An 18,452-nucleotide genomic window follows, 5' to 3' on the forward strand; every position below is an offset into this window, starting at 1 on the left:
GCTGAGCAATCCCCTCTGGCTGTGGTCTGACTCCTCCAAGAGGATAAGGGGGCTGTTGCCTCTTGCCTCCCCCAACCCAGATCCCTTCCTGTTGCTGCAGACAGGATGCAACAGGACAAGCCCTGGAGGCACCTGCTCGTGGTGACTCTCTGAGTGATGGCAGCCATGAGTGATATAAAACTCAAGATAGTGCAGTGATAACCTTTTATAGAAGCTGGTGATGCTGCTGGTTGTGGTGAAGACAGTGGTGGGGATAACAATGACGGGAGAGACAGTGATAATGACATTAGTGATTCTGATAATGACGTTGTTGCTGGTGATGTGAAGGGTCAAGTGACAGGATGATGGCAGTGATTGTGAGATTGTGCAGGTGCTTGGTGACCTTCCCAGAGACAACAACAATAGTAAGGCCAATCTTGGTTGTTCATTGGTGGTGAAATTGGTGATATGAACAGGGGTGATATTTAAGATGATGAAAATAATGACGGTGGTGGTTGCAGGAACTTTGGTTATTATGATGTTAATAATGGTGATGACAAAGTTCAGCCGTTGGAATTTCATCCACTTTTCAAAAACCACTTGCTAAGTATCTACGGGGCCAAGAACAAATGGGACGCTGCTGGCAGTGACAGACCCCTCGTCCTCTCCTCCCCCAGAGCTCCCTTCCCTCGCCCACAGCACTTCTGAGCAGAATGTTGGGCATCTAATTGACTGCCCACGGCCGTGTGTCTTCCCAGGGTGAGGATTCCTCTTCTGAGCAGAGCCCTGCAGACTCCCCAGAGAAGAAAGACAACCTAGCTCAGATTGCCCCAGACCTGACTGTGATCCAGTTTATCAAAGGTAAGTGAGCTGAGGCCAGAGGTGGGGCCAGAGGGGCAGGTGAGACTGTACAGAACCGAGCCCCCTGTCTGCCTTTCTTGATTCATCTTCCATATCTACAGGCCCCTCATAAGCACCATACATTTCTTGTAAGACTTTGCTCATAGGATCCCTTTTGCCTAGAACATCATTTTTTATCACTATCTATTAAAAGCTTCCTTGTACCTCTAAGTCAAGCCATTCTCTCCATCCCTCAGCCTGGCTCTCCCTGCTGTCAGCTCTCTGAACTCTCAGGGCTCCTGTATCAGCTCAGATCTGTGCTGTCCAACCCTTCTACCAAACAGTGAGCTCCTGAGGGTCTGGCTTGTGATGGCTCATCTGTGACCCTTTTTCTCCTCCCACTACAGAGCCTGCAAACAGGAGGCTCTCAGTAATTTTTTTTTTTATTATTAAAGTCTTTGGCTGTAGCATGGGTGAAAGGAACTCTGGGCTGAAGTCCAGAAATCTAGACTTTCATCTTGGGTCCTTGCTCCTCCTCTCTGGGCCTCAGTTTCTCCATCTGTACAGTGAGGGGTGAAATCCATGTCACTCTGACCCTGAGACTTTGAGCTAAATTGATCAGTAACCAGGGTCCATGCTGTGGCCACGTCATCCTATCTAAAGAGTCTGATCCTGCAAACCCAGAGCCTGCTGTGCATCAGGATCTTGTAGGGCACAGGATGGCAACTCAGAAGAAGGGGTGGTTTAGAGGCCCACCCCTGGCACTGCCCAGTGTACGATCTTTTAGAAGTTACTTTCATCCCCTAACCAGAGTTTCCTCATCTAAAAGACTGGGTCAGTAATCCTTGCTCTGCCTCTCTCAAGGACTGTTAGGAGACTCAAATGGGATGATAAATGGAAGGTCCTTTACATACTATTAAAAAGCTATGCTTATATAAGGTACAATTATTTTTTCAATTATCATTTCTGCTCTGCTGTTATTATTCTGACCATATCTCAGGACAGTAAATTGAGTGGCCTGTGGTTTAGGAGGGTGATAACCACAGGGTTTGCTTAAACCACCCCCCATCCCCAAGGACTTTTGCATTAAGAAGTTAATTAGGGGAGAGTTTCTTGGGGAACGTTTCCTAGGATTTGATGTTGGGGTACTAGTAATCTAGCCCCTGGTGTCCTCAGATTTGATATTAGGATATCAGCCACCTATCCCCTGGTGCCCTAGGATTTGATGTTAGGGTACCAGTAGCCTGGTTGTCCTCTATTCCTAGGGAAAGAAAGGCCTGGAACCTGTGAGGCTGGACCTAGAAGCAGGGGCTTAGACTGCCTAACCTGAGGTCACCCTCAGCTGCTGGAAGGCCCCAGTGCCCTGCTCCATGGAAGAGCCTATTAATCATTGCTTTGGCGTCAGCCCTGAAGAAAGCTGAGGCCAGTCGCAGAAATTGGATCCTAGAGTGGGTGTCCTGGGCCAGATTATCTCTGATGGTTTCAAGCTCCTACATGATCCTAGGAGAGACCAAGACAGGGTTGGCACAGGCTGGCTTCTCGGCTTCCTGCTGAGCTCCAGGGAGGCCAGTCTGATCCTAAGGTTTGGCCTTGACAACCTGGGACTGGGAGAGGGAGAGGCAGAGAGAGTCCCTGAGCTGGGAGAGGCGCTGTTTGGTGGGGAGACTAAGTCCCTGTCTGATAGAGGATACCTAGTCCCTGAATGGGACTTCAGGGGAGAACTTGCCTTGGCTAATGGAGGAGACCTGCTTCTGTGCTGGAGGAGGTTCTCCTGTCTGATAAGGGAGACACAGTCTCTAAGTGGTGAGAAGCCCTGGCTTGTCCAAGGGGAGGAGACATTGTGATGAGCCAAGGGAAGCACCTGTCTAGCTAAAGTCTCTGAGCTAGAGACAGCCCTGGAATTCCCCTTCAGGTATCCCTTATCTAAGCTATAGGCATAACCCTGCCCTCCAGAAATTTTCCATCTGTCCTAGGGACAATTGAAGATGATGAAGGGAGATAGAGAATAGAAAGGAACTGCACTGCATTGATCAGCCCAGGAGAATGGGATGGAAGCAATCCATGAGATGGAGCCCTCCCTCTGAAGTCAGGCATCCAGAGGCCTAGGAATGTAGGCTGGGGTGGGAGTTGGGGCACAGAGGGGAAATGACCCTGACACCAGGAGTCAGGAAACCCCCAGCAACTCCTGGCCTGATTCAGACCTTCCTAGATGAACTTGGGCCAGTCCCTGCCCCACTCCTGGCCCTACCTGTACCATGAGGTTACGTGTATGTCTTGGACCAAGCCCAGGCTACTCCTGGCCAGGGCAGTTCAAGGAGGGAGGAAATGGAGCAGCTGGCTGGGGTGAACGCCCGGTGTCACATCTTCCCCACTCCAAGTGCCGGCTGGATGTGCTGCGTGTGTGGCCAGGGACTCGGACAGGAGGAGGCCTGGGACACGAAGGAGGGGGAATTCCACAGCCCCAGCTCTCCCAGCTACACCCTGCCTAGACTCTTTGTTTTTATGCTCTGGCGCCCAAGGAGAAGTGTTCTTGGCCAGGCCAGGGTGCTAGGGAATCAGCTGGCTTGGCTCTCCCCATGCTCTGAAGACAAACAGAAACTTCCCATGACAGGGACACTGGCCCTGCTGCTGCAGGAACAGAAGGGACCCCCCACCCCAGATTCAGCCCAGAGGAGCCCATGTCCATCTCTCCCCTCAGCCCAGCCTGGCAAGTAGTTTGCGTCTCTGATGCCTCTTTTCTTTTTTCTTTTTCAATAAATAGTGTTTATTATTTTAGATATAATCCTGTAGAATGACCTATTGGTATGAATCAGGATTTTTTTTCCTTTTTTTTTTTTTTGGCCACTATGCTGCATGCAGGATCTTAGTTCCCTGACCAGGGATCGAATACATGCCCCCTGCAATGGAAATGTGGTGTCTTAACCACTGAACCTCCAGGGAAGTCCCTGATACCCTGATGCCTCTTCTTAGAAAGGCCTTTTCTCCTGTCTCCTTCACGCCTTGTGTCTCTAACTTCATCTTGCCTTCTGAGGGCAGAAACATGTCTTTCTCTTCTGTTGTCAGTGGAGAGAGGTCACACAAAGCCTTCTTGGGCATCACCTTGGGTGGCCCAGCTGATGAAGGCCCTGAAGCCCAGACCTTGGGACTGACTCAATGTGTCGACTTGCAGTGAGGATATCTGTACATAGGCATTGGTTTAGGAGGTGACAGGAGAGGGGAGAGCCATCCCTTCTGTTCTTGGCTCTGGGCTTTTGCCCTGACTTCTCCCCTGGAGGACTCCCCCACTCCAAATCCTCCCCTTCTTCAGGCCCTGCCTCTGCCTCCAGTAAGCTGCCAAGCACCAGGCCTGCTCAGTTTTCACCTTCTCTGAAGATTTTAGTTTCCACCCTAACATTTTGCTGTTTGATCACCTTGAGTCTGTATGTGCACTCACTTTCTCATTCATTCTATAAATATTTATTGAGTGCCTACTATAGCCTGGGCTCTGGAGATTCAGCAATTGACATAATAGATAAAAATCCCTGCTCTGATGATGCTTACATTCTGACTGGGTGACAATAAAATGGTTAAATGAGTGAAGTGTTTACTATGTAAGGTAAAGTGCTGTGGAGAAACATAAACTAGGAATGGGGAAATCAAGGCAGTGGGTGCTGTCCCATGTTGGAGACACAGAAGGGAAGACAGAGGCCTGGGTTACCTTGGAAAGAGCTATTGCAGGACAGGCTAGAAAGGACTGAGTGGGGGGAATGAGATGGACAGTGGAACAGAGGAAATGAGATGGATAATAGAAGAGAAGAAATGAGATGGGACTAGCTGAATGAGAATCAAACAGGATAATTTAGAAGCAGACTACATGGAATTGCATCTTGAGTGGAAATGAATTGGAAAGAAATGTAGTTGATTAAAACGCAGTCTAACTCAATGGAATGAAATGCAACCAAACTTCAAAGATGAAACAGAAGTAAATGGAATGTCATGGGATGAAACTCAATGCAATAGAATTAAATGGGACGAGACAGGATGGAAGACACGGAACAAGCTGAACAGGGCAGGATGGGACGGAAACGTGTGGCATGGCCAGCCCACCCTGACCGTCCCCCCGCTCACCCCGACAGTCTTCCCCAGGGTGCTGCTGAGGACGCTGCGCCACCCCATCTTTCTGCTGGTGGTCCTGTCCCAGGTGTGCATGTCATCCATGGCGGCGGGCATGGCCACCTTCCTGCCCAAGTTCCTGGAGCGCCAGTTCTCCGTCACAGCGTCCTACGCCAACCTGCTCATAGGCTGCCTCACCATCCCGCTGGCCATCGTGGGCATCGTGGTCGGGGGCATCCTGGTCAAGCGCCTCCGCCTGGGCCCTGTGCACTGTGGCACCCTCTGCCTGCTGAGTGCACTGTGCTGCCTGGTCCTCAGCACCCCCCTCTTCTTCATGGGCTGCTCTTCCCATCAGATTGCAGGCATCAGCCACCAGCCTGGGTGAGTATGTTTGAGAGCCGGTGAGCATAAGCTGGAGGAGGGTGCCAGGGGCATAGGAGGGGGGTGGCCCAGAAAAGGCCAGATCAGTGGAGTAGCCCCCACCTCACATCTCCCCACCTCTCCCCGCTTGGCTCGCTGTGAGCAGTGGGACTTCTCCCTCGAAGGCTCAGTGAAGGTGTCAGTCACCACCAGGTAGGGGTGGAACTTGTGGGCAGGACAGCTCAGGTCTGGGAAGGGCTGGAGGCTGAGGCAGGGCATGGCACATGTAAGAAGGCCCTTCTCAGGAACGCTGCCCAGGGGACATATGCCCTGGGAGGGAGTTGGACTGGAGACCTTGGAGATTCTTGGTCCTTAGAGACTGGGAGCTAAAATTCTGTTGTCCTGTGACCCTAAAGTACCAGTCTTTTTCCCCAGATGTGAGGGGCAGCACCTCTACCCTCCAGGAGGAAAGCCTCTGATACCTCTCCCTTCCCCTTCTGCCCCCTAAACCCCGTGGACACAGACTCTCTCCCCTTGGGAACCATCTTGGAGAGGATGTTGGAAGTTCCATTGATGCCTCTTCTCCAGAATGATTGCATTTTTCCTGGGAAGCCACAACAGGCTCAGGCTGGCACAACACCCAGCTAACATCCCCCAACGTGCTCTGTTCACTCCTCCCCTTGGCGTCTCCTCCCTCCATCCCCGTGCCAACTCTCCACACCTGGGGCTCCTTCTGTGTGGCTGTGGGCGAGGCTCAGTGCAGATATGCTCAGCTCTTGCCCACCCTGTCCCAGGTCCCAGCTCGTCGACCTCTCCCCTCTTTCCTCATCCCTTCTCTTCTCCAAGGTCTGAAGAGCCTCCTTCCGGGCATGGAAGAGGGGCTTCAACCAGGCCCTCATGAAGCCTCTGGTCAGAGGAGGGAGCCAGGCCCTTTTAATCATTTTTAGATTAAAAAGTAAATGAATATTTTACCACAGTTTTTATTTTTAAAGCAAATGGGGAAAAGTCAGCCTACCTCACAGGCCCCATTTGTCTCTTCTTCTGAAGTCTCTCACCTTGACCCGACATTTCATCTGACCCAGATTCTCCTCTATATTCTTGCAATTTACTCACTGAGCTTTGGGTTCTAATTCATTGAAGAAGCCTTTAGGGACCAACTGAACAAATTGAGAATTTCTCATACTCCATCATGGGCTTCCCTTGTGGCTCAGCTGGTAAAGAATCAGCCTGCAATGTGGGAGCCCCGGGTTAGGAACATCCCCAGGAGAAGGGAAAGTCTATCCACTCCAGTATTCTGGCCTGGAGAATTCCATGGATTGTATAGTCCATGGGATCACAAAGAGTTGGACACGACTGAGCGACTTTCACTTTCACTCTCATATTCCATCATAACTAATGGTATCCGCAGCTGCCAAGAACTGAGGATCTTCCATGCGCTCAGACGCTCCCATATTCCATCTCACTGAACCCTTGTGGGATCTCCGGGAGAAGTCCTACCATTATCCCCATTTCACAGATGATGATAGCCAGGAATCCCCTCCCTTCTGATCTCCTGTCCCCGTGTGCCTGGCCCTGGCCAGAGTAGAGCAAGGGATCTCCTGAGACTTGGGAACAGACCCTCAAAGGGAGTCAGATGGAACCAAGACATGCCCTGGGCAGTGAACAGGGGAGTGAGAGTGAGAGGGAGGTCGTGAGACTGCAGGATGGCAATAGGGAGAGGGAATCCGCAGAGGTGGCAGAGACACTGAGGCCAGAGAGAGGCAGGAACAGGTGGGAGACCTCACAGCTACTCAGGTACCCTGACCGGACCCCACACCTATAGTTCTAATTTTATCAGAAAAGGAAGCAATCCAGCTCATTGAGATAAAGGTACTTTTCATCTGAGACTAAATTCTGGGAAGAATTTATCTTATGTCCCCTAAAAAGAGGGTCACTGAGGAACAGAGATGGTCACAGAAGCAGCTCAACGACTTGTAAGATCTTGGGGCTGAAAGGGGTCTCGGAGCCTCTGGCCCACACCATGCCTTCCATTTCTCCTGTTGGAGGCCTCTTGCAGCTTCCTTGGTGAGGGGCTTACCACTGCATGTCACAGAACAACTCTGACGGTAGAAACCTCTGTGCAGAGCTGAAATCTGACCGTGGCTCTCAGGGGAGGTTGCAGGAGCGAAGTAGCCTGGCCTGAGGGAGGGAGAACCAGACCAACCATGCCGGCCTTCTCTCCCACCAGCGCCCAGCCTGGCCTGGAGCTATTTCCAGGCTGCATGGAGTCCTGTTCCTGTCCCTCAGACGACTTTAACCCTGTCTGTGACTCCAGCTCCCGTGTGGAATACATCACGCCCTGCCATGCAGGCTGCAGAAGCCGGGTAGTCCAGGAGGCTCCAGACAAAAGCCAGGTGGGTCAGGCCTCCGGCTGCCCCCCGCCTCTCATAGGTTCTGCTCTCTCTGTCTCTGTGTGCCTGTCACACCCTCCACCTCTGAATATCCTCATTCTCTGGCTCTTCTGTTTATCAGCTGTCTTCTCCTTCTGTTGGCAGATACAGAATATTATTCTTTCAATAAGTCTTCATTGCCAGTCTTGTGCCAGGGCCCCGAGTGCAGAGGTGAATCAGATCTGGTCCCAGCTGTCCAGGCAGGGGAGGTGTGAAGGAAGTAACTCAGGAATTCCAGGGGTCGTGACAGACAGAAGCGGTCCCCACAAGGACAATCAATGATGGAAGGAGATGTAGCCCACCTGGGAGGGTCCCAGAAGGCTTCATGGGATGTGGCATTTGTGCTGGATCTTCAAGGGTGAGCAGGCAAACTAGGGAAGGCTTTCCCGGCAGGGAGGGCCCAGCACACGGCATGTAGGCACGCATACACACATATGCACATACAGTTAGAGCAGAAGCCTAGGATTTCATGGAGGGAAAGCAAGGCTCAGACAAGGAAGAGCCTCGAATAGGGAAGGGCCATGAGTAGAGACTTTATCTGGAGAGCAGTGGGGAGACTTGGATGGGTTTTGAGCAGGGGAGGTCAGACCTGTGTTTGATCACATTTGAGGCCATAGTGTGGAGGAAGGTGAGTAGAATGCAGACCAGGAGGCAGGGAGGTGAGGGGGAGGCTGGAGCAATGAGCCCATTCCATTAGTCAATCACTCAGTCAACAAACCTTTGTGGAGCCCCACCTTTGCGCCAGGTCCTGTGCTGGGGGCTAAGGACAGACCCAGAGCCAAGGGGCCCTGCTCTCAAGGAGCTCCCAGGGGTGGGGTGTTGGGGAGAGGAGGGGAGGAGTGGGCAGCATAACCAACGGCAGTGCATTCTATGGGAACCTGAGAAAGATCACCAGGACCAGTGGCTCCTCCCCTGCTCTCTCCTCATTGCGCCCGAAGGACAAATGGGGACAATACTCACCTTCCTCAGGTCCCCAGGCTGGAATATAGTGTGTGTGCGTGGTGGGACGGGTAGTGTCAGGCTGGTTGTTATGACAGTACCTCCCTTTCTCCAGAGTCCCACCCACATCATGCAGAACCCCTGCTGGGCAGCAGCCTCTAAGCCCAAGACCCCAGTGGGGAGGGACCTGGGCCTCACAGGCTGGCATGGAGGGAAGCACCTGGTTGATGGTACTTCAGAAGCCAGCCAGGCGCCTCCCGAGCTATGTATAGTTTGCATTTGGAATAGTCACAATCAAAGCCTTTTCAAGAGTCCTAGCACTCACTGTCCTGACCTTGTTTGATCTCCCTGAGACCCTTTCTAGAGGTCCCCAGGCCCTGGCGGCTGGGGCAGGATCCTGGAGGTGACTGTGAACTCCTGCAGATATGGGGCTGTGAGCACTGAGGCCAGGCTATCTGGTTCAGACCCCTGCTCTGCTTCCAGCTGGCTCTGTTACCTTCAGCAAATGGTTTAATCTGTGCCTCAGTTTCCTGCTCTGCGAAGTGGGGGTGAGAGTATTGAGTGCCTGCTATACACCAGGCACTGTACAGAATTCTTCATCTAGATATATTTATTAAGTGAAGAGCCACATGACATGATCCATGAGAAGCACTCAGCCTGAGAAATTTTACGGATGCGGTGATACACATTTCTGTCATGCCCATTATACAGATGGGAAATGGAGGCCCAGGAAAGGACAAGGCATTGCCCAAAGTTTTAATGCCAGAGCTAGTACTAGAACCAAGGGCTGTGGCCTCCGAGCCCAGCTCCCTCTCCAGAGCACCCTCAGAGGTGGTGTTAGGCATGGCATTTGGGGGAGGGTGCAGCTGAGTCCTGGTTGACACTCAGAAACTGTCACATGGGCCTGGAATTGTTTCTCTTTTTAAAATTGATTGATTGATTGATTTTTGGTTGTGCTGGGTCTTCGGTGCTGCACACGGGCTTTCTCTAGTCGCAGCGTGCAGCTTTCTCATTACAGTGGCCTCTCTTGTTGCAGAGCACAGGCTCTAGAGTGCGTGGGCTTCTGTAGCTGTGGCACCAGACACACCGTGGCATGTGGAATCCTCCTGGACCAGGGGTCACTCTGGACTGCCAGGGCAGTCCTGGAATTGTCCCTTGATGAGCCTGCCTCCTCAGGCCGACTTGAACTCCTCGGCCCAGGGATGAGTCAGTCAGTGTCCGTCACAGCTGCACTCAGTAACCATTTATGAATGAGTAAAGGACCAGAGGAAAAACGGAGATGTGGATGGCTGGCAGCATCTAGGGCTCAGGGGCTGGGGCCCTAGGGGATGAGACTCAGAAGCAGCTGGAGAGACTGAAGCCATTCATAAGAAGAACTTCCTGCCATGGAGCTAGATGATTATGAATAAAGGGCTGGGAAAACCCCAAGAGAAAGGCTTGTAGCTTTTTCATCCCTCCCAGCAGCGTTCTGCCTCTCAGAACAGGATTGTTCACGTCCGGTAACCTGGCCTTGGTATATTTCTCCACTTACCTGTCCCTCTATTGTATCTCCAACCCAGTGAGTTGCTCAGTGTAGTGAAGGTCCAAATGGTGTGTGCTCAGGGGGGCCCATATATGGCCAGCATAGCCTTGTCGTGCAATGGATGGAACACCCAGTCACCCAAGCTGGAATCCTAGGTCTCCAATCTCTCCTCTCTCTGTTTCTGTGTGTGTGTGTGTGTCTCACCTTGCCCTAATTCCACCTCCTAAATACAGGGTTGGCCAAAAGGTTCGTTCAGGTTTTCCCATATGATGTATGTTTGGAAAACACCCGAATGAACATTCTGGCCAAAGCAGTATCTCTCGAATCAGAACCCATTTCTCTATCCCACTCTCCCTCCCTCCTGCCTCTTCACCTGCCTCCTGGGTCAGGTCCACCCTCGAATCAGCAGAGCAGCTTGTGTGCTATCAGGCCTTGTCTCTCCCATGCTTAAAGTCTCCCTGTGGCTCTGGGCATCCACGTCACGGCTTCCCAGCCCTTTCCACACTAGGAAGAGTCTACAGCTGCCACAGCTGGAGGTGAAAGGCCCAGAGGGTTCTCTCTGACCGGAGCTCGCCAGGTCATCCCGAGGGCCGCTGGCATCCCTGCTCACCTGTCTCTTGGCCGAGGCCGAGGGCCTCTGGGACACACTGGTTGGGAAACTGATCTACAGGGCAGAGGAGCAATGCCAGGTCTTCTTGGCTCAGCTTTGCCCCCTTCAGGCGCCTGAGGTGGTATAGACCAATTCTGAAAGACCTGGGGCTTTTCCAGGCCACCTGGGGGTGGGAATGAAGGATGGAATCAAATGCTCCCCACACCAGCCTGAAGACACTTCCTTGCACTTTAGAAAGCAGTCTGCTTTTCCTCATTCTTCAGCCTTTGGTGGGGTCCCAGTTTTCCAGGAGTCTCCTATTTGGCTTTTCACCTGGCTGGAGGGAGGGCCGGGGCTCGTCCTCTGGCCCTGCAGCCCCCAAACCCCGGAAAGCTGTGTTCCATCGCACAGGGTTCTGCAAACACCCTGCCAACCAAAACCTGTGTCAGGACTCTGCTCGCCTCCCTGGGTTCGCCTCACTTAGTTCTGAACCTGAGGAATTTTTCCTTTTTTCCAGCCTATGGATACTTTCGGAACATTGCTTTCAATGTTTTATCAAGTGTTTTAAATCACTCAGCAGGATGGCTGACAGGGCACCTGGCCCACCCTCTTCTGGAGACAGCAGTCGGTTCCCTTTTGTGTCCAAGGCTCTTCACAGTGTGGCCCCAGCACACAGCGTCCCCGCACCCTGGGGGCCTCCCCTCTGCCCTCACATACATGCAAGGAAAGATGTTCTGGCTTCTTTCATGCTGCTGTAATTTTACATTTGGCACTCCTTCTACTCAAGTTTTCCTCTTGGCAAACTCCTATTCATTCCTCAAGACCCAAACCCAACACCTCTCTTTGGTGAAGCCTTCCTTGGTCCTCCCTTACCTGCTGATCCAAGACTCCCCCTGTGATGTCTGCCTCTCTCTCCATCCTGGACTTGAATCTCTCCTTGAGGATCCACTCTAGCATCCAGTGCCTGGGAAGACCTCAGGAAGGCAGAAAGGGGGACATGAACTGGAAAATCTCAGTTCCTTTCCCCCAAATACTCTTTGCTGCTTTAGTATTTGTACAGACCATCAGGAATTTCAAACATTCTGACATTGCCAGGTGAAAAAAATGAGTGAGCGTATGTGGTGTGTGAGTGTGTATAAGTGCATGAGCATGTGTGTGGGGTGTGAGTGTCAGTATGTGTGAAGGTATGTGTGTGTACAGGTAGTGAGTGTGTGATTAAATGTATGTGTGTGAGAGTGTGAGCACATACACGTGCATGTGTGTGTCTGTGTGCTGTGTTGGGGGTGACTCTCTTCTGGTTCTTTCTCCCTTTTCTCTTCTCCATGCCGCCCTCTCCCCATAGCTTCAGCCCACCTGTGTGCAGACAGCCTGTGTCCAGATACTGTCTGGCGCTCAAGCAATCCTGACTCAGCCAGTGGGTCAGAAGTCCCAGCATCCAGCCAGCTCTGCCCCAGTTTGCTGTCGTTGGTGTCCGTGGCTCTCTCACACGCCTCCCGGAGCCTCGTGCCCTTGGCCAGCTGCTTGTCCTTAGAGGTTCCTGAAGGCTCTTCTCCCCTCCTCCCCACCCTAGGTCTTCTACACCAACTGCAGCTGCGTGGCGGGGGGCGGCCCCGTGCCAGCCGGCTCCTGCGACTCGGCCTGCGGCCACCTGGTGCTTCCCTTCATGATCCTGGTCAGCCTGGGTGCTGCGCTGGCGAGTGTCACCCACACACCCTCCTTCATGCTCATCCTAAGGTGAAAGCAGGGGAGTGCCTGAACTGGGGGACACCAAGAGGTCCTTAACCACAGGCGGGACAGAGAATCCGGAGGGAGGGGTTTGAGGAAGCCGGTGTCCTGGGCCCCTGCAGCAGATCAGGCTGTCATACCATCATCCTCATGGCAACTGCTGAGATGAAGTTTTCTCCCCATCTTATAGATAGGAGAACTGAAGCTCAGAGAAAGTCAGGAGCAAGTGTTGAGGGGATTAAGTGCCCACTGGGGACCCAGCCTGTGCTGTGCATTCCCTCTTGGTCCAAGATCTTCCTAGCCATTGTCCTGAGGATACCTGCTGGGACCGACAAATTGTCGCTTGAGGCCAGAGTCAGCACCTCCTGAGGTGGGGGCTGGAATAAGAGGACCTCAGAGCAGGATATTTCCAAATTTTCATTATGCTGGGATTATGTTATTCCCTATGTCTTTTCTAGAAAATTAGAAGAGGCATGCCTTACAATATTAGAAGGCATGTAGATCCATAAATCAGACTGGCTGCAAGAGCGAAAATAGAAGAATCAGATGCCCCAGCAGGCAGCCTAAGAGGAGTTAATGCAGTCAGTCTGCTGCACAAATTCTGACTCCTAACACCCATCAGCTGTGGGATCTTGGCCAAGTCATTCAACTTGTCTAAATATCTGTCAGTCTCTTTATCTGTAAAATGGGCATAATGCTATAGCTACAACATGGCGGTGACATGGGGAGGGGGGCACACTAGAGAATAACTGAGCCATAGCGAGCACTCTGGGATTACTAAGAAGAGGAGCCAGTGGTCACCAGGGCCACCCAGGCTGAGGTATCTTAGTGATCAGGGAAGTTAAACCATGTGTCTGACTGCCCAGCTCCAAGTTTTGCCAAGTGTAGAAGGAAGGGGAGAATTTGGTGGGAGCAGGGGCTGGGAAGAGAGGGGTGCTGTGACGCACAGGTAGGTCAGCATAGGGCCCTGATGGTCAGTGGGTATAGTAGGACCAGGCTCTGTAGGTTGAAGGGAGTGTGGAGCCTGTGCCCTACCCACCAAGGACCTCAGACTGGGGGCAGGCTGATGTTGGGTGGTGGGAGAGAGGGGGATGGTGAGAAGCCCTTGAAGGCTGGAGCCCTCTCAATCCTCATGTGATTCTTTCCCTGCTTGTTAGGGGAGTGAAGAAAGAAGACAAGACTCTGGCTGTGGGGATCCAGTTCATGCTCATGAGAGTTTTGGGTAAAGAACGTGCTGGGGACCACTGGTCCAGATACCGGCTATGTGCCAGGCCTGGGGGGCACAGGGATGAGTGGGAACCAGTCCCTGACCTTAGGCTTCACCGGTCCACGGGGCTCCAAATCTGACCTAGGTACCCTGGATGTGGGTGCGCAAGCAGCTAAAGAGCCCATCAGGGAAATGGCATCCAATACGAGGGTGAGGGGTGGGCTTGAAGGCTGAGGACTTAATGGGCCAAGAGGCTCCCAGTGGCTCAGAGCCCCAGTGGTTCAGTGCCAGGGACGGGGCGGGATGAGGGGTACAGGGATGCCAAGGTTCCACTGTCCCCTGAGCACCTCCTCCTTCAGCCTGGATGCCCAGCCCCGTGATCCACGGCAGTGCCATCGACACCACCTGTGTGTACTGGGCCCATAGCTGCGGGCGTCAGGCCGTCTGCCGCTACTATGACCATGACCTCCTTCGAAACCGGTAAGACCTGGTAGTCAATTGCCAGGGGGCTATAGGGAAACTGCTAAAAATATTCTTGGGGTCCCATCAGGGAGGGGAGGTCTGCTGACACCCACCTGCAAAGTGACACGGGCTCTCTCCAGTGCTAATCCCCAGGCCTGCCAGCTAGATATTGTCTCCCCTTTGGATGGATGAAGATAATGAGATTTAAGTAAGTGGCCCAAAGTCATACAGCTGATAACTAGCAAAGGTGGGCTGAGTGAGGGGAGACTAAGGGAAGTCAAGCAGTGGTGAGAAAGACAGGAAGTTGGCATGGAGTAGGAAGATGGCTCTATCTAGGACACTGGAGGCCTAGGATCCAGGCCCAGCTCTGTCTCCCTCATTGTGAGACCTACCTTTTTTGGGACTCAGTCTTCCCATCTGTATAATGGGGAGCCCAAAGGAACCTGAAGGCAGAGAGGCTACTGGCCCTGAGTACAATGGACAGTTAAGGAGAGGGACTTACTAGCAGATCTGGAAGCAGGGAGCTGTTTACTTCCAGCTCTGAGGAGTGCATGGTTCCAGGAGGGCTTCCTAGAGGAGGAAAACTCAAAGAAGAGGGGTGAATTAGAGAAGCAGGAATCCTCTTGTGGCAGGCGAGGTGATCCAGAGTTGCAACTAACAGGCTCCTTGAGCCCTTAGAAAGACCTAGAGCGAGGCAGGGCCAGCCTAGGCCACGAGGCAGTCAGGGCAGGACAGAGGAGATGCCCAGGCTTCTCCCCCAACCCAGGGCTCCCTTTCCAGATCCTTTCCCACCTTCCAAGGAAGGACTCCCATGAGGATCAACTTCAGGAGTTCCCCTGCCTCCCCAGCCAAAGCCATGGTGACAGGGTCCACTGCCCTGAGGCTGGAGGCCTCTCCCTGACAAGGCCTCAATGTCTCCACTGCATAATGGGTGATGATTGCTGACCCGACTCTGCTCCCAGCCCCAGCATATCCAGGCTTTGAATGGGGAGGTCCTGAGTTCAAGGGTTCCTCACTCTTTCCCAGGTTCATCGGCCTCCAGTTCTTCTTCAAGACAGGCTCCCTGGCCTGCTTTGCCTTGATTTTGGCCATCTTAAGGCAGCAGGACAAAGAAGAGAGGACCAAGGCGACCATACCCAACCCTGGCCTGCAGCAGCAGCTGTTAGCATCAGAGGCAAAGAAGGAGCCTGAGGAATCCAGAGTGTGAGCTGTCCCAGGGCCCCAGCCTAGCCAAGAGCAGCAGCCACGGCGAGTACCTCCTCAGGGCCCTTTGCCTGGAACTGGGTATTGGGAACCCTGTTTTCCAATTGTGAGTCTTCCGCTAACTTGTGTGGCTTTGAGCAAGCCATTGACCCTCTCTGGGCCTGTGTTTGTTCATCTGAGCCAAAGAGTTCTTTGGGGGTTTGTTGTGTTGACCCCTCCTGGAGCATGAGGGTCTTCCGCCTTTCTCCCTCAGCCACACAGGCTGACCTGAAAACAGACTTTCTTGGGTGGAAGGACCGCATATCTTCCCCCCAGGGCCCTAGGATGGAGAAGTGGACAATTGTAGGCCAGGCTCCCCCACACACTGGGGTCCTGGCCCCTCTCTGCTGCTCACCTGGAGCCTCAGCCTCCATCTGAGCCTTAGCCTTCATCTCGGTCAGATGGAAATGAACTTGTCAGCTTTCAGGCGTCTTCCAGCTTGGACCATCTATGTGGCCTGGACATCCAACTCAGGAGTCTCCTCCCCAGCCCCACTCAGCCTGAACGTGGGGCCAGTACAGCCTCTATTGAGATGTGTCTATTTGGCGCCCCCTGGAGGCAGAGTCATGAGCATTGGCGAGACACTCAGGACATCCAGGCTATGCAGGGCCTTCAGAAACCTGGTGAAGGCCGCAGGGGCCTTGGCTGAGCATGGAGCCTCCTCTCTGGACTCAGGAAATCCCAGCGCTTACCCTCAAGGTGTCAGAGTCCGGCTGAGGCCTATTCTCTGCCTGGTAGTGAGGGGGATCCAGGCCCCACTCTCGGGCATTTTCTAATTTCGAAGACCAAACCCACTCATCATAGACTCTCTGGTATCCATGTATTGCCAAGATTTCATATGTTTGACGTGGGCCCACCACTGTGACTTCTGTGACGAGAATCTTAATTTCACCATTTCCTCCCCAGTGCCTGATTCAGTGTGTCAGCTGGGATTGTGTAGACAATGTCTCCTTCTGTGACACCCACATATTGGGGTAACATCTGGTTCTCGGTGATGCCTGGGTTGGCGTAAGAACCTGTTCTTTGTGATGCCCAGCCCTGTGATCTGGGAACAGTAATGCCTGATTCTGTGTAATAAGTGGGTCTGTGGGCTGCTTGGGTCTGAACAAACGCCCTTGTCTGTGTCAGGCCTTGTCTGGTTTTCTGGCCAGGTCTTATCTGGCTTGATTATCTTCCTGGGAAAGGGAGAGAATTTCCCAACCTGCTCCCAGCCCGTTCTGTCACCACCCATACCCAACCTTGGGAGACAGGAGACAGGGAGTCATCAGCAGGAGCTTCCCCAGCCCAGGTGCAGCCCTGTGCTGAGGGCCAAGGGAGAAGCTGGGGGTTTAGCCAGAAGCTCTTGCCTTCTGTGCAGCTCTCAGTGGCAGGGCTTTGGGGCTATTCTATATGAAAGAAGAGGGAGATACAAACTTTCTAATTCCCATTTTTATTCTACCTTTGACAGCTTTAAATGTTTAACAAATATCTGAGCCTGTATTTTTTCAATGCCAGAAATTTAAAAGTCTCATCCAACAAGATGAGGCTGTTTCTATGTTCATATTCCGCCTCCTTCCCTCTTGTTTCCCACGTTTTGCAGAAATAATCTGGAATCATAAATATAGCTTATCAATAAATTTGTTCTTGCATAGTGTCTCTTCTATTACAGAAATCTTTCTCACAAACTGCATTACAGCTTGCAACCACATTATTTCCAGTTATTTAGATTTAAGTTTTACTGGATTCATTGCTTACCATTATTTCTTGTATATTACATCTTCCCCTCCCGGTATAGTCTGGTCTCATTTTCTTTGGCTGGGCTACTTCCTCTAGTAACATTTTCAGAAGTGGAATAAGGTCACAAGGCTTTCCAAGTCCTTACCTGCCCAAACAGTCATTCACGTTTTACAGAAGAGGAAATGGTTCACAAAGGATAAGCAACTTGACCAAGATTACACAAAGTAAATGCTGGAGCCAGGATTAGACTTCAATTTTGTGAGAACTGGAGCTTATACAATTTGGGAAATTCTCTTTGAGCAGAAGAATACAAAATTAGGAAGAAGGTGAATATTTACTTAGAATTTAAAAAGAAGTCAAAACAATGTATCTCACAATTCAGAAAAATAGCCTAAGATTTTTTACTGTCTGCTGTGCATACTTCCAAATTTTCCAAAATTTACCCCCTAATGATTGGAAATATTTTCAACAGACTAGCTTCTGGTTCTGTAGATTTCAAACCTGTTTCTCCCCTATTGTCCATATACTTCCAGGGCAAGGCAGCAGAAAACACATTCATGTCACCAGATGACCTCTGAATATGACACTTTGATGTCACAATGCCAAATGAGTTGGACTGTGGATAGGAAGATTCCTAGAAGCCATTCTCTATACAGAGGTAGCTAGCAATGATTTATCTCTTCGTGGAGGTGATTGATAACCACATAAATATATTCCAATGAGCCCAAATTAAATTGATCTCCAACTCCACTCCCCCTTAGCCATATTCCAGAAATGCCCATGCCAACGACCTTACATAAAGGGAAGATGGGATACAAGGGAAGTTGGAGTGGAAAGAACTGGCAATCTTGACCCATTGTGGTGAAAGTGTCAACCTTTGCAAATTTCCCGAGAACTTGACAACAGGGATATATTGCAGAAGCCTCTCCCTGGGCCTGAGTAGAGGCCCTGATGCTCAAGCAGCCTTAGCTTCATGCTGAGTCCACCTCTGGGTTGAGCTGAGATTCAGAGAAGTTGAGGTGCTTAAAATCATCCAAGCTGGTCAGGATGAGGCGACTCCAGAAGTAAATCGCAAGAGACACGTGTGGCTGAGAGCCAGGGGTGGAACAGCTAAGGGCCAGCGGACTTCCCAGATACAGGGAGCAGCCCTCTTCCCTGACAAGGCTTCTGGCCAATGAAAAGCCATGAGCAGTTGCACCTGTTAGCTCCCTTTCTTCTCACCCTGTCCCTGGGAGTTGGAGGAGAAGGTATATAGTCTCCTGCTAGATTCTATGGTGGTAAAACCAGCTGAGACCAGCACTGGAACCAGATTGGACATCCTGATTCCTGGCCTGGAGTTCCTTTGGGCCA

The 18,452-nt window shown here is 51.9% G+C and overlaps 1 protein-coding gene across 6 annotated transcripts in view; it reads left to right on the top strand.

Moving 5' to 3' along the window:
* Window positions 1-17,019, top strand: part of SLCO2B1 (solute carrier organic anion transporter family member 2B1) — a 52,413-nt gene extending 35,394 nt beyond the window's left edge. For all 6 annotated transcript variants that reach the window (XM_070803904.1, XM_070803905.1, XM_070803908.1 and 3 more), the window contains 7 exons: window positions 738-840; window positions 4,935-5,292; window positions 7,499-7,664; window positions 12,321-12,484; window positions 13,633-13,697; window positions 14,042-14,162; window positions 15,171-17,019. In XM_070803904.1, coding sequence (XP_070660005.1) covers window positions 738-840; window positions 4,935-5,292; window positions 7,499-7,664; window positions 12,321-12,484; window positions 13,633-13,697; window positions 14,042-14,162; window positions 15,171-15,351 — 1,158 coding nt within the window. In that variant the 3' untranslated portion in view covers window positions 15,352-17,019. The remainder of the gene's footprint in view (window positions 1-737; window positions 841-4,934; window positions 5,293-7,498; window positions 7,665-12,320; window positions 12,485-13,632; window positions 13,698-14,041; window positions 14,163-15,170) is intronic.
* The last annotated feature ends 1,433 nt before the right edge of the window (window positions 17,020-18,452 follow it).

Source organism: Bos indicus, chromosome 15 (assembly GCF_029378745.1).
Source record: "Bos indicus isolate NIAB-ARS_2022 breed Sahiwal x Tharparkar chromosome 15, NIAB-ARS_B.indTharparkar_mat_pri_1.0, whole genome shotgun sequence".
NCBI lineage: Eukaryota > Metazoa > Chordata > Mammalia > Artiodactyla > Bovidae > Bos > Bos indicus.